This window comes from Mustela lutreola, chromosome 4 (genome assembly GCF_030435805.1).
Source record: "Mustela lutreola isolate mMusLut2 chromosome 4, mMusLut2.pri, whole genome shotgun sequence".
Taxonomy (NCBI): domain Eukaryota; kingdom Metazoa; phylum Chordata; class Mammalia; order Carnivora; family Mustelidae; genus Mustela; species Mustela lutreola.
Window position 1 is genome coordinate 100194996 of NC_081293.1, and position 18837 is coordinate 100213832.

Below are 18837 nucleotides of genomic sequence, written 5' to 3' on the forward strand. Positions count from 1 at the left end.
AAATCTTGGTGGCTGGCTGCAGGAGCAGTACAGAGCTGAGAGCTAATGGCGTCAAAGTGAGGAGTCTACCTCAGTAGCCCAAGGAATCTATTTCCTGGTACCCCAAGTAAGCAGTGGGCAAGGAAAAGGGCCAGGAGAGAAAGGATATATCTGCATGGCTACTACTTCAAGAAGAGCAATTCAGGGGCACCTGGGTGGCTCAGTGGGTTAAGCCTCTGCCTTCGGCTCAGGTCATAATCTCAGGGTCTTGGGATTGAGCCCCACATGGGGCTCTCTGCTCAGCAGGGAGCCTGCTTCCCCCTGTCTCTTTGCCTTCTGCTCTGCCTAGTTGTGATCTCTCTCTGTCTCTCTGTCAAATAAATAAATCTTAAAAAAAAAAAAAAAGAGCAATTCAAAGACTGCCATATACAGACAGAACTGCTAGCACAGCTTGCAAAGAAAGGATGTTACCTGTCTCTGTGTGGAGTGTGGAAGGAGGACCCAAATGAAAACCAGCAATAACCATGTCTTTAATGAGTAAGCCCTAAGTAATCTGTCCTATTTGTCATCTGCTATATGATACATGGATTAGCCTGAAAGTCCCCTTTCTGGACTTCGTAGCATAGGAATTCAATAACGCTCCTGAATTCTGTGGAAGTGAATCGTGCGCCACTCTCAGAGGGAGAATTTTCTTTCCTTATTTGTCCGGATCTTGCACACTTTTTAAGTAATATCACAAAGTAATAGTCAATGTAATTCTGAAATGTTTGCAAAGCCTATTTTGATGTACTTTACCAAACACCATCGAATGAATCATACTCTACAGCAAACCCCATATATCTGGTGAATGTACTCCAATGGGGAAAATCTATAGGGTCCTTGTTTAAAAAGCTTACCCTGCAGGGTCCTTTAAGGAGCAGAAGTGCATGGAATCAGGGTAGGAAGCTCACTGCCACACTCTAGAACTTAGGGGGTTTGTTAAAACTTAAAACTGAGCTGAATTAATCATCACAAATATCAGTTTTAAGCTAAGCAAATTTTATATTTCATGAAATTTTATCAAAATGGGCATCCAAAACCAGGGTATTGGATGCAGGCTAACAGCAGGAGAGGAGTCAAACAGATGCTTTGTGGTCAAGCATTAGTTGCTACCGTGGTTCTGCCTCTTACAGTTTAAAATGTTGTAAAAACTAAATTTATCCAATTCTCAGTTTCTCTGTTTGGAATCTAGGGTTAATAGGGCTTATCTTTCAGAATTTTGGGAGAATGGGAGGATACTATGTGAAGAGTAGCCAGCACAGTGAATGGATTGGTAAGCACTCAGCAGAGAATGACCATCTGAGAGTGATCCGTGCTGTTCAAAAGAGCAGGTCCATTTCACACTCAGTTCTGAAGTGCGGTGCTAACTCTGAGAAATAGAAGTCGTAAACTTAATCTTTACTGAGAGTATTCATGTTGAATTTGTCTCTTCGATCAATTTTTTAAATTTAACTTTCTTTTTTCAGCTTTCGAAGATTCATTGTTTATGCACTACACCCGGTGCTCCATGTAATACGTGCCCTCCTTAATACCCACCACCAGGCTCACCCCTCCCCTCAACCCCCTCCCCGCCGAAACCCTCTAAGAAACATTTCTCTTCATCAATACGTTGAAGAGACTTATTTCCAGGACTGGAGGAAATAAGTCTCTTCAATGTATTGATGAGGAGAAATGTTTCTTAGTCGATATAGTGTATTAATTCAGATAACATTGATAACATTTGGCACATTCACTTTCTTAAAAAACCATCAACCACCCTACTTAGTCTTTTTTTTTTTTTTTTAACTTGCTTATTTCTATTCACTTTCAGGACTGTAACTTCATTTCTTTCTTAACTTAGGTGATAACAGGATCTTTTACCCCTCATATTGAAAAATTAGTATCAAAAGACCATCTGAAATTGATAAGATTTCCAGTGCTAACAATTTTATTTTGAAATTAGGCTTCAGAAGTCTCTAGAAACAGAGGAGCCTCTTTACTGGCCAGGCCAGGACACAGCCTAGTAGCCGCTATTCGAAGCCAACACCAACACGAGTCATTGCCACTAGGTATGTATTATGCTTTGGGGACCCCGGATACCCAACACTTAGCCTTTTTTTTTCTTGTCATGAATCTTTTAATATTTAGGATTCTGTGTTCTCCTTTTTCCTCCCCTATGGTGTAATCTACCCCTACCCTTTATTTCCATCCCCCTTGTGCCCCTTTTTCCTTTCCCTTCACTCCTCAATTTGACCTACCATCTTCCCTGTTTCTCTTCTGCTCTCTTCCAGACCCCCATCCCTCTCTTCTGTATTCCAGTCAGTGATTTGTTAGCCAAGACCAGGAGAGCATAGTTTAAATGAAGTGATGGGACCTGTTGCTCTTAGATGCAGTTTTTGATTTAGAACTCCCTTGTATGGGGATAAGTCAGCACAGTCTTCGTTCCTAACCTCAGTTATCTCCTGAGGTACATCCCACTTGTATCAAGGGAAGTGAGGTGAGAGAGCCCCGGTGGATTTGGATATTTCCATTATCACTACTGGGAAATCAACCTTGGCCACAGGTCGTCAGGGTCAAGTGCTCAAAAAAGGGTTTCTTTGAATTCATGTAAAATTTTTTGCCATAATAACTATAATAACTGACCAAGAGAAGTCAGAAGGAAGAGAGTACAACTCTCCTCATGGAAGAGCTATTTTATTTTTCTTCACCTGTTCACACAGGGATGAGTTAACACACAGTTAAGTTCCTGGAATATTAAGGATGATTAACTTAGATCTGGTTCCCTTTTGGTTTGCTCTTTTAAAAATGATAGTGCTATTATGTCACAGAAAACAACCTGCAAGAGCTTACATTTTTTGATGAGTATGTCACCTGCCCTTCAAACTCCTGGGTTAATCCTGGCATCAAGCAGCCATTTTCCAACCACTAGAGAAATTACCTCTGGGTTGAAGACTCAACCACAACTCGCCGTTCTGTCTGTTTCAGCATATAATGACAAGATTGTGGCATTTCTTCGCCAACCAAACATTTTTGAAATGCTGCAAGAGCGTCAGCCAAGCCTGGCGAGAAACCACGCACTCAGGTAGGGGCTTGTCCCTCATCCTCTAGCTCTGGGTCTCTCCAGCTGGTCTTCCAGGTGGGACAGCACCTCCGTGGGGAGAGAACAGAAGCCTGTGTTTTGTTCATGTATTTAATTATGTCTTGAATACTGAAAACGAAGGATCCGGGGGGTTCTAATATTCTTTGCAGTGTCACAATAATCAGAGCTAGTCATATTGCCGGGTCACATACTATTCATACAATGCCAATATGATTTCCGTTGATTCGGAGGGAGGCACAGGAAAAGTAAAATAGCTTCCAAAAAAGAATTACTTATGTAAAGCACCACATAAATTTTTTATTCAAGTGTGATATTAATTTCAGGTGGACAGTGTAGTGATTCAGCAGTTCTGTGCTTTACCCAGTGCTCTTCGTGGTCCCTGTACCCTTAACCCTCTTCACTTATTTCACCCATTTCCCCACCCGCCTCCCCTAGTGTAACCATCAGTTTCTTCTCTGTTGTTAAGGGTCTGTTTCTCCTTTGTCCCTGTTTTGCCTTGCTTATTTGTTTTGTTTCTTAAATTCTACATATGAGTGAGACTCTATGGTATTTTTCTCTGACTGACCTATTTTACTTGGCATTATACCATTTAGATCTATCCATGTTGTCACACATGGCAAGATCTCATTCTTTTTATGACTGAGTAATGTTCCATTGCATATATGTACCACATCTTCTTCATCCATTCATCTGTGGATGGACACTTGGATCGCATCCATATCTTGGCTGTTATATATATATGCTACCATAAACACAGGGGTGCATATATCTTTTTGAATTAGTGTTTTCAATTTTTTGGGTGAATACCCACTAGTGGAATTTTTAGATTATGTAGTAATTCTATTTATAATTTTTTTTAGGAACCTCCATACTCTTTTCCACAGTAGCGCACCAGCTTACATTCCCACTAACACTGCTTGTGGGTTCCTTTTTCTCCACATCCTTACCAGCATTTGTTGTTTCTTGTGTTTCTGATATTAGCCATTCTGACAGGTGTGAGGTGATGTCTCGTTGTGGTACTGATTTGCATTTCCCTGATGATGAGTGATGTTGAGCATCTTTTCATGTGTCTCTTGGCCATCTGGATATCTTCTTTAGAAAAATATCTATTCATGTCCCCTTTCCACTTTTAATTAGATTACTTAGGGGGGTTTTGATGTTGAGTCGTATAAGTTCTTTAAATATTTTAGATGTTAACCCCTTTTTGGGTATATCACTTGCAAATATCTTCTTTCACTCACTACATTGTCTTTTGTTGTTGGTTTCCTTCACTTGCAAAGGCTTTTTGTTTTGGCGTAGTCCCAAAAGTTTATTTTTGCTTTTGTTTCCTTTGCCAAAGGAGACATATCTATAAAGATGCTTCTACAGCCAATGTCAGAGCAATTACTGCCTATGTTCTCTTTTAGGAATTTTATGGTTTTAGGTCTCACATTTAGGTCTTTAATCCATTTTAAATGTTTTATCTTTAAAATATCACAGTTAATGGTAAACCAACTATTAGATGAACATATTCAAAAATACACCAACAAGCAAGCCAAAAGTATCAGAAGTATCCTGTGTTCTAACTACTTATATCTTAATATCCATTAGTGTCACTGTTGCATGAGTGTCTCTGAAACTGAATCCACGTCATTTGGAAAGGACAGCCACTCACGGTGATAACAAGAGAACATATCCTCTGAAGTTAGATCCCACTTTCTTTGCAAGATATTCAGGTATCTCTCTGCGTCAGCTGACTACATAACATTTGGAAGCTGGCTATACGTGATGGTTAAGTGTTTCCTCTTGGAGTTTGAATTCTTACTCCATCTCTTAGAGACCATTGATCTGGGCCCGTTATTCAGCCCATAGATGCCCTTGATCTCTTCAGATACAGAGTTATCATGTGGGCATACAGAGTTATCATGTGGGCACTGTGGAGATGCTTTTATGAGTGTGTGTAAAGGATCAGGGAAGGTGGGCACAAGTGCAGTCACTAACTTGTCATCTCCCATTTGGTGGTCTTTTGCGTCTAGCTGACAGCTGTAGTACTCTGATTTGACTTCCTTAGTGAATCACCAACACCTGAACATAGCCTCTTTGCTATTCAAATTCCTATTACTCCTGCCTGGGTGGATCATTCACTCTTCTCCCCACACACACCCACACACCCTCACAGACACCTCTTTTCCCTGCTTTTTACTCCGTGTGCATTAGAATCACTATTTTCCCCATTGCCAGATCTCCACTCTTCCCTCTTTCCCTGTCTCTACATCCAAACATCTGCCTCTCACTTCCTCTCTTCCAGCCTTTTTTTTTTAACCTTTTTTTTTTTTTATTCCCTATCATAGCCTGTGTTTGGGTGCTCAACATTTCTCTCCTGGATTTTCTAGGGGTATCCTCAAAGGTGTCCCCTGGATCTAGGACAAAATTACCTTCTTATAGCACAGAATAAATCATCTTACACCAGCCTTTAAAAATACTTCCCATTGTGTATAAAATAAAGTCAGGATTTCTAAGCAGTTTCCAAAGTCTGGCCCTAACCTAACTCTCCATCCCGTGCTAATTTTTTCCTTCTGGTATCTTCCACCTCCATTAAACAAGCTGTGTTCTCTCCTTGTTCTGCCCTCTCAGGAATGGCTTTTCTCTTAAGGACCTCTCACTCCTTTTAAAGGCTCAAACCAAATGGCAAAGATTCACTGACCTAGACAAACTTCATTACTTCTTTTGCCTTACTTTATTAGTACTCCCTTTTTGTCCTTCTACTCTATTTTTTCCATTATCTCTTGAACACTGTCTGTACTACTGTCTCCATATGATATGTAAACTCCTTACAGCAGGACCTTCTGGTCCTTGCTTTGTACTACTCTCCCCCTCAGAACCAGGTCCTCTGCTTTGAAGATAAGAAACATTAATTACATTTAGAGTGAATGGAAGATCTTTATTGTGAACAGGTGACCTTCAGCACGAGTGATTGTCCCATCCACTTCTGTTCGCTCTGCCCATTTTATTACTGTGCCACAGAAGGGTCATTTATCTGTGAATTACTCTATGACTCACAGTATATCATAACTTAAGGGAATTTCCAAAGGATTTTCAGAGGGATTGTACTCTCTGGAAAGTTTCTGAGAGATTGCTGCTCTTAAACATTTTATATGTTACTGATTCTGTTACTAAGTAATGAGTTCACAGCTAATTCTTCTGAGGAATTTGAACTCACCAAAGGCACTAGAGTCTCATTTAAGTCATCTTTAAAAGTGAAAAATGTAATCCTGTGAGTAAAAGAGTGAAAGTAAACTATTTTCAGCACTATTGCATAGTATTGCATTATAACAAAATTCAAGAAACCTTAAAGTCTTTGTTGCAGTGCAGAATTGTACAATTACAATTTTCCAGATATTGGAATTAAGACATCTTATAATTGGAAAAAATCTTGGCAATTATTTAGTACAGAAACTAATAGCTTCTTTAAGATTATGGACTCCTTTAAGGACCTGTAGGCCCAGGATGAGAGCCCGAATATCTCATCAAAAGCAGAAGGCCCATAGTAACTAAAAAGCTATGGAATAAAAAAGGGAGAATAGTAAGAGGAAGAAACTGCTCTTCAGGGAGTCAGGCTTCCAGGAACCAGGAACCTGGGCATTACTTGCTATGACTGGGCCTGTGCTTGCCCCTGAGTGTGACAGGAGGGTGACTAAGCTCTATTTTAAAAGTCCAGAGGTTGAAAAGAAAACCTTCTTTCCCCATGACACTGTTCAGAGGAAGAAATTACTGCTTCCTCTGTGGTCTCCAGGTGGGGGCTGTGACCCCTGTTCAGCCTTGCTCTTCTCAGGGAGCCATGGATCCACTATCGTGGGTCCACAAAGCCAGTTTCTGGGTTAAAGGGTGGAGGGTGGGTCCTCAGAAAGCTGTTCAGCAGACAGCAGTGAATCATAAGGAAGCCACATGTGGAAAGGGAAGATGAAGCCAGAAACCCAGCGGCTGATGACATTTCTTCACTTTAAGGATCATGGTAGCAGTTTTCATTCATTCATTCTTCCTTCACCTGGTGTTTTTATTGTGCCAGTGTTCTGAATCAGAACTGTGGGAGGCTGTGTACACAGTAGCAGAACAAAGCAGACATTGGCCTTACGTTGCATGGTATTTGCCATCTGTTGAGGAGGGCAGATGATAGGCAAGTTTGCCTTTTTTTTTTTTCCTTAAGCCAAATATATATAGCTATAGAATGTGTTAAAGGCCACAAAGGACAAGATCAGAGTTCAGCGATAAAGACGAAAGAATATCAAGGATTTCATTTGGATATTAAGTTTTGAGGCCACAAGGGGAGATGTCAAGATGTCAAGGAGGCAGGTGGCTGTAGTGAACAGAGTCTTGAGGAGAGTTTTGCACTGGAGTTTTCCTGGTGGGCAAGGGTTATTATGTGTAGGAGAGGTATTCTAACCTTTAGAGATCCTTCCCAGTGCCAGTACCTTTGGGATTGAGTCCCAGGGGCATTTGGAGGCCCCCCCAGACAACTGGGTCTGCATGAAATTTTCATAGACATGACAGAAGGTGCTATGTCCTGTCGAGAGCCACTGAAAGTCTCAGAAAACTGTGTTCGGCTTTCTTATATATGGATGTGGTTCATATGGGCAGTGGGATAATAGAACCACTACAGGGCAGTGACAATTTCTGTGGGCACTCTGCTGCCGTAGTAGAGTTGACCCTCTTTAGACTTCATGTCCTCAGGGACACTGGGAATAAAGGGCAATCCCTAGAATGTTCTTCCCATTTTTCCTCCAGACAGAGAGACCAGGGGCTTTCCCACATAAAGGTCCCTTGGGGAATGGGATGATGGGCCGCAGGGGCACGGTCTTTGGAATGACATATGTTTGAGAGTCCTTTGTGAGACTGAGTTAGCAAACCAGGGGAGAAGATCCACCAAAGTCTTCCAAACAAGAGTTCTGTGAGGTGGTATCAGGATTTAGAGGCCAACGCTCAGGAACATGGAGTCGAGAACAGGAACATGAAGGGAGAGACAGCTGGTGGAGGAGGAATGGCGCTTGCACGCTCGGCTGGGCTTCCACATCTTCCCTGCGAAATGGTGCAGACAGTTCCGCTCCGTTTTTCGAAACCCCAGTCAGTGAAGACACTGTGAACACCCCCAGGTTTTGACAATAGCCTTTACTGCAGTGATGGGCTACCTATACTGAGAGGTTGAGTCACAGTGCATTTCTCTGTTCGATCTTATTTTGCATATCTTTGTAGAGGCCCAAACGTTTCCCTTTTCAAAAATATACCCACCAAAAGGACAAATTTATTATATTGTTGCCTGAAAATATTCAAGTAATGATGAAGATCTGGGTTCACATTATTATCATCAGAGAGGGGAAAAATTGGGAGATTTATTCCCTAACTTACCTGTTGGTAATTCATACTTTGTTTCCCACATTTTTCTAGGGAGAAAATCCATTACATTCGGACTGAGGGTAATCACGGGCTTGAAAAGTTGTCCTGTGATGCAGATCTAGTCATTTTGCTGAGGTAAGGGGCTAAGCCTGAAACGCTTCTAGAAAGGCTGCTCTGGGCAGTCTTCCTCCACTACAGCTATGACTGAAACACTCACCGTTTGTTTTAGAGGATTCTACTGGCTGCAACTAAAGTAGGGCCTCCACCCTTGTACCTGCTGTCCATTGCCGCCTTTACATTTACAACTGGGGTGTCAAGAACTGTATATAGTACTTGAAAGAGACAATTATTTCAGGATTAATTAGGGTTTAAAATAATGCTGAGAATATTTGCATGCCGGCATCGGCCTACCTTAGTGAACCTAAGTGCTTTTGTTGTTGCCTTGTGAGAACCGTAACCACTGTTACCGCAGTTCATGAATATTCTCTCACGGACAGAAAACTAACTTTTTTTCTTTCTTCTTCTTCCTTCTCCTCTGCTTCTTCTTATTTCTCTTCTTCTTTTTTACTTTGCAGTCTCTTTGAAGAAGAGATTATGTCCTACGTCCCACTGCAGGCTGCCTTCCTCCCCGGGTACAGCTTCTCTCCCCGCTGTTCACCCTGTTCCTCACCTCAGAACTCCCCAGGTAACTTGAGCGTAACTTGAGCGTCTGGCATTCTGTCTTATGTCAGTGGTGACCCGTGTTTCCCCCAGACGGAGGTGGGAGAAGGACAGTCGTGTATGAGCTCTCTCTCTCTTCCTCCCTCTCAATTTTCTGATTGAAAGCACACTGCCAAGATTGGGTGTTGAAATTTGCTGCCCGTTTTTGTAATACTGCGTTCTACATTTTTTTGAAGATTTGATTTATTTATTCGACAGAGAGAGAGATCACAAGTATGCAGAGAGGCAGACAGAGAGAGAGAGAGGGAGAAGTAGGCTCCCCCCTGAGCTGAGAGCCTGATGTGGGGCTCAATCCCAGGACCCTGAGATCATGACCTGAGCTGAAGGCAGAGGCTTAACCCACTGAGCCACCCAGGAGCCCCTATGTTCTACATTTTTAAATAATTGGAAAATCTTTTTTACAAAAACAGTATTTCATGACATGTGAAAATACTGTGAAATTCAAATCTCAGTGTCTGTAAATAGAATGTTATTGAACCCCAGCCACACCTGTTTACTTGTGTGTTTTCTGTAGCAACTTTCACACTATAACGGCGTAGAGGAGTAATAACGATGAGACCAGATGGCTGCAAAAGCTTAAAATATTTACTATCTGGCCCCTCACAGGAAAAGGTCTGCTGACCCTGCTCTAAATTGCTTTTGTACCCTGGAGGCATTTAGAAGGGAAGAACTGTTTCCAAAACATTCTGCCTTATGACTCAGAATGTTACTAGATACCAATTTTGGTAACTTTTTGCTAAGGAGTTGCTCAGTGATATGGTTACTAGGGGCCACCATAATGTTCCCTATGAAGACATTGAAGACTTTTCTTACATGTACAATTCTTCCCCAGCTGTTTTCTTCTATGTATTTGGATTAATTTACTCATGAAATAGAAATTCTTTATAGGTATCTTCCATTCCAAATAAGGAAGTGAATACTGAACTCTTTAGTGACAAAGGGTTCATCAAATCTAATCAAAATGATTAGTTATTAAGTAAAATCTATACTCCCAAATGGGATCCAGATATTGGAGAGTTTTTCCTCAGTTACTTGGTTTATTATACCACCTTGGTCAGAGTCTTGGTGGTAAACCCAAATTTCTTTTTATAGCTTAAAAAGTAAAGGGATTTAGTTATAAAAACGTAGTAGGTAGATGACTCGGTGATGGGCATTAAGGAGGGCACGTGACTGATGAGCACTAGTGTTATACGCAACTAATGAATCATTGAACACTACATCAAAAACTAATGATGTATAAAACCGAATGGTAAGAAATCAGAGAGGCAGACAAGCCATGAGAGACTATAGACTCCAGGAAACAAACTGAGGGTTTGAGAAGGGAGAAGGGTGGGGGGATTGGGTAGCTGGCTGATGGGTTTCAAGAAAGGCACATGTTGCGAAGAGCACTGGGTATTCTATGCAACTCATTGAACTCAACTCATTGAACGCTGTCAAAAACTAATGATCTACTATATGTTGCCTAACTGAACACAATAAAAAAAAAAAAAAAACTAATGATGTAATACTGTATATTGGCTAATTAAACTTAATTTAAAAAGGAAGGAAAGAATGAAGGAAGGAGAAAAATAATAAAATAAAAATCTAGTAGGTTCATATCTCACAGCTTCTAGAGTCTGTCCAAGCTTAGTTTTTGAAGCCACTGGAGAAAGTCACAAGAGAGATATTTTAGCAGTGTGTTTCGTCCCTCCAAAGGGATGTCTCACTCGGCATTACTTGGAACTGCTGAAGGTCTCTAAAATGAATATATTAGTTTGGCTCCTCCAAGTCATGTCCTGAGAATTATCTCTTAGAGGTAGTTTTATTAATTGCTAGAATCTGTTTCTAAGTCAGTATCTCCTCATTGTCGTCTCCTCCAAACCAGTGCACCAAAGGCTTAGTTAAGGACATACAGTGTAATTGAGATGCCGTGGGCTGGGAAAGGAGGATGAGGAGCTTTGCCTGAGCCAACATCAGGACAGCCAAATGTTTCTGGTGCACACAGGATGACTTACTTTTGGGGAGCAGAGCCTTCCATTTAGGGACAACTGTGGGTCTCCACCATGATCTTTCATTTTGTCATAGATGTTGTCCTAGCCTGATAAAGCATCTGCACTTTGGTTCAAACAGTTGAAAGTAGAGTATGATTTTAACATCTTGACATGGGGAAGATATAATAGTACAAATAGAAAAATAAAAGAGAATAAAGAGTTATTTGCTAAATGATAATTATTTGCATAACTTTTATAAAAGGCATTACTAATACCATGAATGCAAACAATCTTCCAATTCATTTTAATTTTTAATTCTCCTAGCTCTGACCATAGGGTCCTAGATTATGTAATCCAAATGTTTTGGTGTTAAATTTTACAATTCCCATATTTTTAAACCTTCATGAAATTTAACTCGGTGCTACCTGCATTCTACTGGGCAGAAAATGCTACTTGCACCTAAAGACTTGTATTCTAGTTGAACCTGTAGCCTGAAACCTGTCATTTCACTTAGGATAGCTTTTTTCAAGTGGTGACTGTTGGTTCCCTTACGCCTCAGGTGCTGTGGAGGCACAAAGGTGAGGCTAGGGCCCTTCACACTTCCTTGATTATACTACTCAGCTGTCTCTCCCCACCACCCCAGTTGCTGTTATCTCCCAGCCTTTCTGTCATTCTCAAAGACTGCGGTACCTGTCTCATAATCCCCCTCTCCTTCTCAAGTGCTTCCATCATCCTGAATGACTTCAGCATACACAAGGACACCCATTCATTTCCCTGAGCTCCTGGTTTCTGGAATTTCTGGTCTGCAATGACCTTCCCCCCGGTGCAACCACTCGTTCCCACAGTCATCTTCCCACCCCTGTCGTTATCTCTAAAATCACTGATTCAAGCATCTTACTCCCATCCAACATGCTTGTTCAACTACTCTCCCCATTACTGTCCCTTGTCCTCATCAGGACCTTAGTTCATGCATGTCTCTCCTTTCCTTTCTGTTCTTCCCTTACCCAGCATAGATTCCACAGTTTATTTTCTTTGTAACATCTGTGCCAATGGCCTAAACTCCCCAGTCCTCTCCATTTTGTTTGCAGAACTCTGCCCCTTGATAAACATACTATCTGCTTCCTCTGCATCTATGCTCAGGACTTCTTGGGCAAATTCATCTGACAGGGCAGACTACAAACTATATGTTAGCCATCTCTCACCTCACCTAGACCTTGAATACCCAAAAGAAAACTCGACCATGTTTCCTAGGTAAACTTCCCTACTGCTGGTTATTTTTTCTTTTTCTTTTTTAGAGAGAGAGTGTGCAGGGGGAGGGGCCCAACACAGGGCTTGATCTCAAAACCCTGGGATCATGACCTCTGAGCCAAAATCAAGAGTCAGACACAACCAACTAAGCCACCCAGGTGCCCCCTACTGCGATTTTGAATGTTTATGCGCCCCTCAAAACTCCAGCTCTCTGTGTCTCTCCTAGCAAATGAAGCCCCTTCTCCCTTCACTGAGAAAACTGACGCCATTAGGTAGACATTTTCTCAACTGCCTGCTGCCAATCCTACAAGCCTTCCAAGCCTACTCCTCCTTCCACTCCACACTGGCGCATCAGAGGACCTGCCTTCACTAAGGTCACCATGACCTCCAGACACACAGTCCAGTGGGTAATTCTCACATTTAACATTAAGCCACATTTGACATTATTGATTGCTCCCCCTAAGTCACTTCTTCAGTAAGCTTCTGTGACACTACTGTATGCATTTCAACTACTTCTTTGGCCACCTGTGCAGACTCATCCTTCACTTCCTGCCATGTCTAAAACTCAGTCCCAGGTTTCTTCTCTTCTCTCTCTCAAACCATGTCTCTTTCCAATTAGACATTCAAGGGTAGCACCATCAAAGACCAAGCTTATGATCTCCCCCACAGATATGTTCTTCTTTCATTGTCCCCATCTCATGGACTATCGATGCAGTTCCTTCAGTTACAAAACCTAAAGCCCACCTCTCCCTCACTACCTATGTCCAGTTCATTGCCTCCTAAACACACCACAGTCTGTGCTCTCCTCACCTTCACTGACATCACCCTAGTCTAGTTTAGGCTCTCTAAATCCACCCCAGGCCTCTCGTTTTTCTCTCTCCTGCAGAAAGACTAATGTTTTCATAACTCAATTGTCATCATGTCAGTCCTCGTGCAGTGGCTTCCTACTGTGCTTAGTATTAAACAGAATTGTTTAGCAGAATGGACCTTATCCTTTTGATCATCCACCCACCTCGCAAGCCTTGTTTGCATCACTCTGATCCATGTACCCTGAGCCCCACTTTCCATTCTGCCTCAGTACCTTTGTACATGCTGATCTTCTACCTAGACTGCTCTTCTCCCAGCTCATGTCGTGTCTTAGTTAAAGGGAAGCCTTTCCCAACTAATTCAGTCTAATTCATGCTTACTTATTCTTCCCCAGGGAATATTCCCCAGGGAAGCCTTCCCAAACTTGGCCAGAGTGCTCTCTGATATCAAAGAACTGAGTTCCTTTCCTTCCTAGCTAGCAGTCATCTCAACTTGTAATTATATTGTCCTGCCTGTGAGTTTATTGGTATCAGTCTTCTTTAGAATATTAATTCAATACCTGGAATATAGTAGTTATTGAAGGGGCAGGCCATGATTCTGGTCATCTGTAAAACTTGGAGAAGAATGTTATTTTTTCCACTCCTTTTCTCATTAAAAAGTATATAAGGATAACAAAGCATTCACAAAACAGTGATATAAAAACTCTTTTTCTAAATAGAATCAGAAAGTCATTATTATTACTATTACAAATGTTTCCTCTATGATACAAGATAATCTAATATAAAGTCCTCAATGCTCTGGGCCCTACAGGACACCTCTGTTTATTTTAGGGTCAGTATAGTTAGACAAGTACGCCATACACATGTGTTAGTCTGAGTTGCCTCGTTACAGTTATAATCACTTATTATAACATAGAAACTTACAAGAAAAATTTAGACTAGTTTGATATGCTGATTTAGATTATTTAAGTACAGTTAAGCCAATAGATATTCTCACGAAGGTATTGTTAAGAGAAATACAACTTGAGGTGGAGTGGAAGACATAAATGTTTATTGTCATCAGAATTCATTTTTCTCTTTACTATATTACTTCCATTTATTACAAAAGAAACTGAAAGAGTAATGGAAATCAAAGGAAACTTTTTTGAGAGGAAAATAAGACATAGGAATGTGCCTCCGGTTGGCCCTTCTTCTGACATTGCTCCACATATCAGTGATGACCTTCAGACCATGTGCTTCTCTCTGCAGGCTTACAGAGAGCCAGTGCAAGAGCCCCTTCACCCTACCGGAGAGACTTTGAAGCCAAGCTCCGAAATTTCTACCGAAAATTGGAAGCCAAAGGATTTGGTCAGGGTCCAGGGAAAATTAAGTGAGTGTTCCAATGCTTGTTCACCGAATTCGGATGCTAGATGTTCCTATCCTTTTCTCCCCTATACTTTGTGATACTTTTTGGAGATTGGATTCCATGGTGTGGTAACAGTTATGTTCATAGAAAGGAGGAATGTTAAAAAAAAAAAAGTTGGGAAGAAAGAAGGAAGTTAAATTGGAAGAGAATCAGGAAGGAAGGAAAGAGAAGAGAAGGAGAGAGAGAAAAAAAAAAACATTTCAGACAAAGGCATATACAAAATTAATGATAGACCTTTACAGAAAACCAAGAATCTTGAACTAAATTTTTAAAATTATGTATTTCCTCTTACTTATTCTTGGAGCAAATTTAATTCATTTGTCAAATTCATACATTCTATAACTTTGTAACAGAGGTCTAAGTGAATAGTTATATTTTTCCCCTCTGGGTTTATTGTGTTCATCTTTAAACACTAAATCTTAACTCAGAAATCCAACTTAAGAGATTCTCTTTGGAATTGTTCAAAAGAATCCTAAAAGTAGGGCAATATGGTGGAGGTCATCCAATTACAAAAATGTACATGTTGTCCTTGTGCTCCCAGTGTTTTGAAAAGAGCATTAAAATAAATCCATTGCTGAACTCATGTGATCTTCACCAAGTTGGAGAGGCAAGGGGGTGACACCATAAGCTTGGGCGCTCACAACTCATCTAGAGCACTCTCCAACATCAGAGCCCAGAGCCACTACTCACTGCCCACATGGCTTCTTCCCAGGCTCATCATTCGTCGGGACCATTTGTTGGAGGGAACCTTCAATCAGGTGATGGCCTATTCCCGGAAGGAGCTTCAGCGAAACAAACTCTACGTCACCTTTGTTGGAGAGGAGGGGTGAGGCACCAGCAGTTTTATGCAGACACCTCATTCAGTGTGGGCAGGCCAGAGTCACCAGATCTTGGTGACTTTTCTGAAAAAAAGAACAGGATAGCTCTTAGCCTTTGCCCCAAGGTGATTCTGATCATGTCCCTCCAGGAGGTCTTTCTCTCTCCAGGCATTGCCAAACTTTAGAATTATGTTCTTCAAAAGCCCAAGATTATTGGCTTGTGTTAGAGTCTGAGGTTACTTATTTACATTGTGCACAACCAAAAATATAGACTTAAGCTATTGGATCTTTACTTTTTCAGGTTGTGTACACTTTTGAGTATCTGATCAAAAAGCTCTTCCTCCTAGAGTGCACATAAAGAACTACATAGCAAATTTTCCCTAGCATTTCAGTGATTTTGTGAAAAACTATCTCCAACACTGGAAGATAAGCCTACCTAGAAGGGCGTATCACAACAAACTTGGAAGTTTTCTTGGTTCTCACCCATGTACTATCATGGGAAACTCTTTTATGCCTCTCACAGCAAGCTCCTTCTTTCACATGGGCCAGCTCTGTGTTTTATCCAGTAGGATCATATGATTGAATAAAGGCTAAGAAACACTGCCATAGGAAATTTATTCATGGACATCTAGTAAGAAACATCCCGAAGCTGCTTCCTCACTTTCTACAGCAGACTGTGCTCCCACAGGCATCCACTGTAAGGATCAGAGGCCTCTCTCTGCTTTCCCTACACTGACTGAAGGAACAGACTAGCACCTGGGTAGAAACAGGCCCCTCCCCCAACAAGTAACGAGCTTCTTGGGCCTCTGCTTCCTTTGCAGCCTGGACTACAGTGGTCCTTCGCGAGAGTTCTTCTTCCTTTTGTCTCAGGAGCTATTCAACCCTTACTACGGACTCTTTGAGTACTCTGCAAATGACACCTACACAGTGCAGATCAGCCCCATGTCCGCGTTTGTGGAAAACCATCTTGAATGGTAAGATCTGGAAGGCTCGCTTTCTCAGCTCGAAAGTTCTGGTCTTTCTCAGTCAGACATCAGTAGTACTGACTTGAGCAGCACTATTTCTTGTTTAGAGCAGTGGGCCAGATACTAAGAGGGGTAATGAGAGTGAACAAGAAAGCCCTAGAAAGAAGATTCTGTTAGTTTTCACCCAGAACATGAAAGGAATTACGAAAGACACTGCAGATTTACTATGAACAGCAAATCACTAAAAGAGCCAGTAATTGCCTTCTGAGGAAGCACTGAGGTAAGTAGACGTAGTTGAATGTTGAAATGTTTACCAAATGTTGAAAAGTCTACTAAAATCCTAAGAGTCCCTGGTGGAGGCTCCTTGGAGGTATTCACTGGGTTGGACATGTTCTTGATGGTGGACCAGTGGCTCTAGAACTGTCGATATCAGCTTGTGCCTCTTACCATGAAGCAAGTAAGGCTGCTGGGTCAGGTGCTCTCCAAACATCCTCCCGGCTTGAAAATCCATTATTTCTTTGATTCTCTTTTATGGAGGCATCCATCACCACTTACCAAGATGTATAAGAAGATAACTGTCAGTCAACTGTCTGCCATTCTGTGGTGAGATACCTCAGATGTGGGTATTAGAAGTCTCCAGAAAGTTGCGTGGTACATCTAGGATGCAAGCTTCTTCCTGCTGTGGCACCACCACACCTGATTTGAAAAGTATTCCTACTCTTACTGTAGGAGCTACTGCTGTTAAGAGGAAAATGAGTCCTAGAAACTGATAATATCTTAACGTTGCTCATTTTTGATGTGTTGTGACAGCTGCTGGGGGAGGGAACTCCTGGGGTGATCCCTGGCCTCCTGGCTTAGAGCCCCAATGCCCATATTTTGATATATAGCATCAGAATAACCCACCTCTGCTAAGACTTATAGCTATTGCACGTGTCCTCTCTCTCCAAAAACCTGTAGCTCTGAAGTTCTTGAGTGGAGCAGCAGTGTATCTGCACTCAGTGTTTGGCCCAAGTGAGGAACCCAAAGTTGCCCATTGTTGTTCCATTTCCTGTTTATCCATAAGTGGATGCTGAAGTCTGTGAGGCAGAAGCACAGAGGCAGGGCAGATGGAGCGTGCAAGGGGCCTCTAAGGGGGTTTGTGACCCTGAGAACTGAAGGCCAGCTCGGACTAAAGTCACATCAGGAGGGGTTCATTCCGACAGTAGAGAGTGCGGTAGCACCCGCGACACAAGAGTACATGCATACATGTGTTATCCTCAGTACGGTCCCTCAAGTATCCCTTTGTTTGCAAGCATCACATTTAAGATGTTAGAAGTAATGACTTACAATCAGCAATCAAGAAAGAAATATTTCCTTCAAATATATGACTGTGCTAAGGTGTTGTGGGGATGTCTTCATTAATTTAGCATTGACGAACCAAACACACACTGTGTGCCAGGGAGATACAGAGGTGAAATGAGGAAGCTCTTTCCCCCACGGAGTGGTAAGAGTGGTGGGGAGCAGCACATGCGTAGACCAACAGCTGTGCTGCAGTGTCTTAAATGCCAGGCTACACATACTTAACACACATGCACACATGTGAATAAGCCTGGGATGCATATATAAGCCTGAGAATTGTATTAAATTGTATTATATAAAATTGTACTACATTGTATTAAATACATGTATTAAAACACATTGTATAAATTACAACTCTCAAAACCACTCGACACAAGGTGGGGTGTGGGGAGTGAAGCCAGTGGATCTTAAAAAAGAGGGGATGACTACACCCAGTCTTAAGAGACTCAGCAGAGGAGGGGAGAGAAGATATGCCCAGAAACCAAATAGGGATTAAGAACTGAAAAGCATGAGAGGGAATGGAGCTTTCTGCAAGCAGTGCAGACATATTAGGAGCAGAGAATGACCTCAGGGTTGAAGTGAGGCTGGGGCAGGAGAGGAAGTTGGTCATAACCTACATGGAGTACACTGTAGTTAGATTTGTGGTTTTGAAAGTAAATCTTGCCGTTGCAGGGAGACACATTTGAGGAGGTAAGACTGGAAAGAGTGAAACCAGCTCTAAAGCAGTTGATGAGTCAAGGGGTTCACACTCAGGCAGAGGTTGTGTCCCAGGAAGGAAGAGACTGGCTTGAAGGGCATCTTGGAGGGAGAAGGGAGAAGAGATTGAACTAGTTGGTTCACTGAAGTAATGGAGCCTCGAGGGAAAAAGAGATGCATAGCATATGTCCGGAGTTGCCTGGTTGGATGGGCCGATACTACTGGCTGTGATGGGAGTTACATGAGGTAAACAGTACTCAAAGATTTTATTTATTTAATTGAGAGATAGATCGAGAGCGAGAGAGAGAGAGAGAGAGAGAGAGAGCACATGAGCAGAAGGGAGAGGGAAAGATGGTCTGAAGCCTCCCACCAAGTGCAAAGCCGAGCACGGGGCTCAATCTCACCAC

At 41.9% G+C, this 18837-nt stretch overlaps 1 protein-coding gene across 4 annotated transcripts in view; it reads left to right on the forward strand.

Moving 5' to 3' along the window:
- HECW1 (HECT, C2 and WW domain containing E3 ubiquitin protein ligase 1) overlaps positions 1 to 18837 on the forward strand; it is a 467220-nt gene that overhangs the window by 402149 nt on the left and 46234 nt on the right. For all 4 annotated transcript variants that reach the window (XM_059170590.1, XM_059170593.1, XM_059170591.1 and 1 more), the window contains 7 exons: positions 1961 to 2066; positions 2983 to 3079; positions 8516 to 8599; positions 9040 to 9149; positions 14457 to 14577; positions 15326 to 15439; positions 16253 to 16405. In XM_059170590.1, the coding sequence (XP_059026573.1) occupies positions 1961 to 2066; positions 2983 to 3079; positions 8516 to 8599; positions 9040 to 9149; positions 14457 to 14577; positions 15326 to 15439; positions 16253 to 16405 (785 nt within the window). The remainder of the gene's footprint in view (positions 1 to 1960; positions 2067 to 2982; positions 3080 to 8515; positions 8600 to 9039; positions 9150 to 14456; positions 14578 to 15325; positions 15440 to 16252; positions 16406 to 18837) is intronic.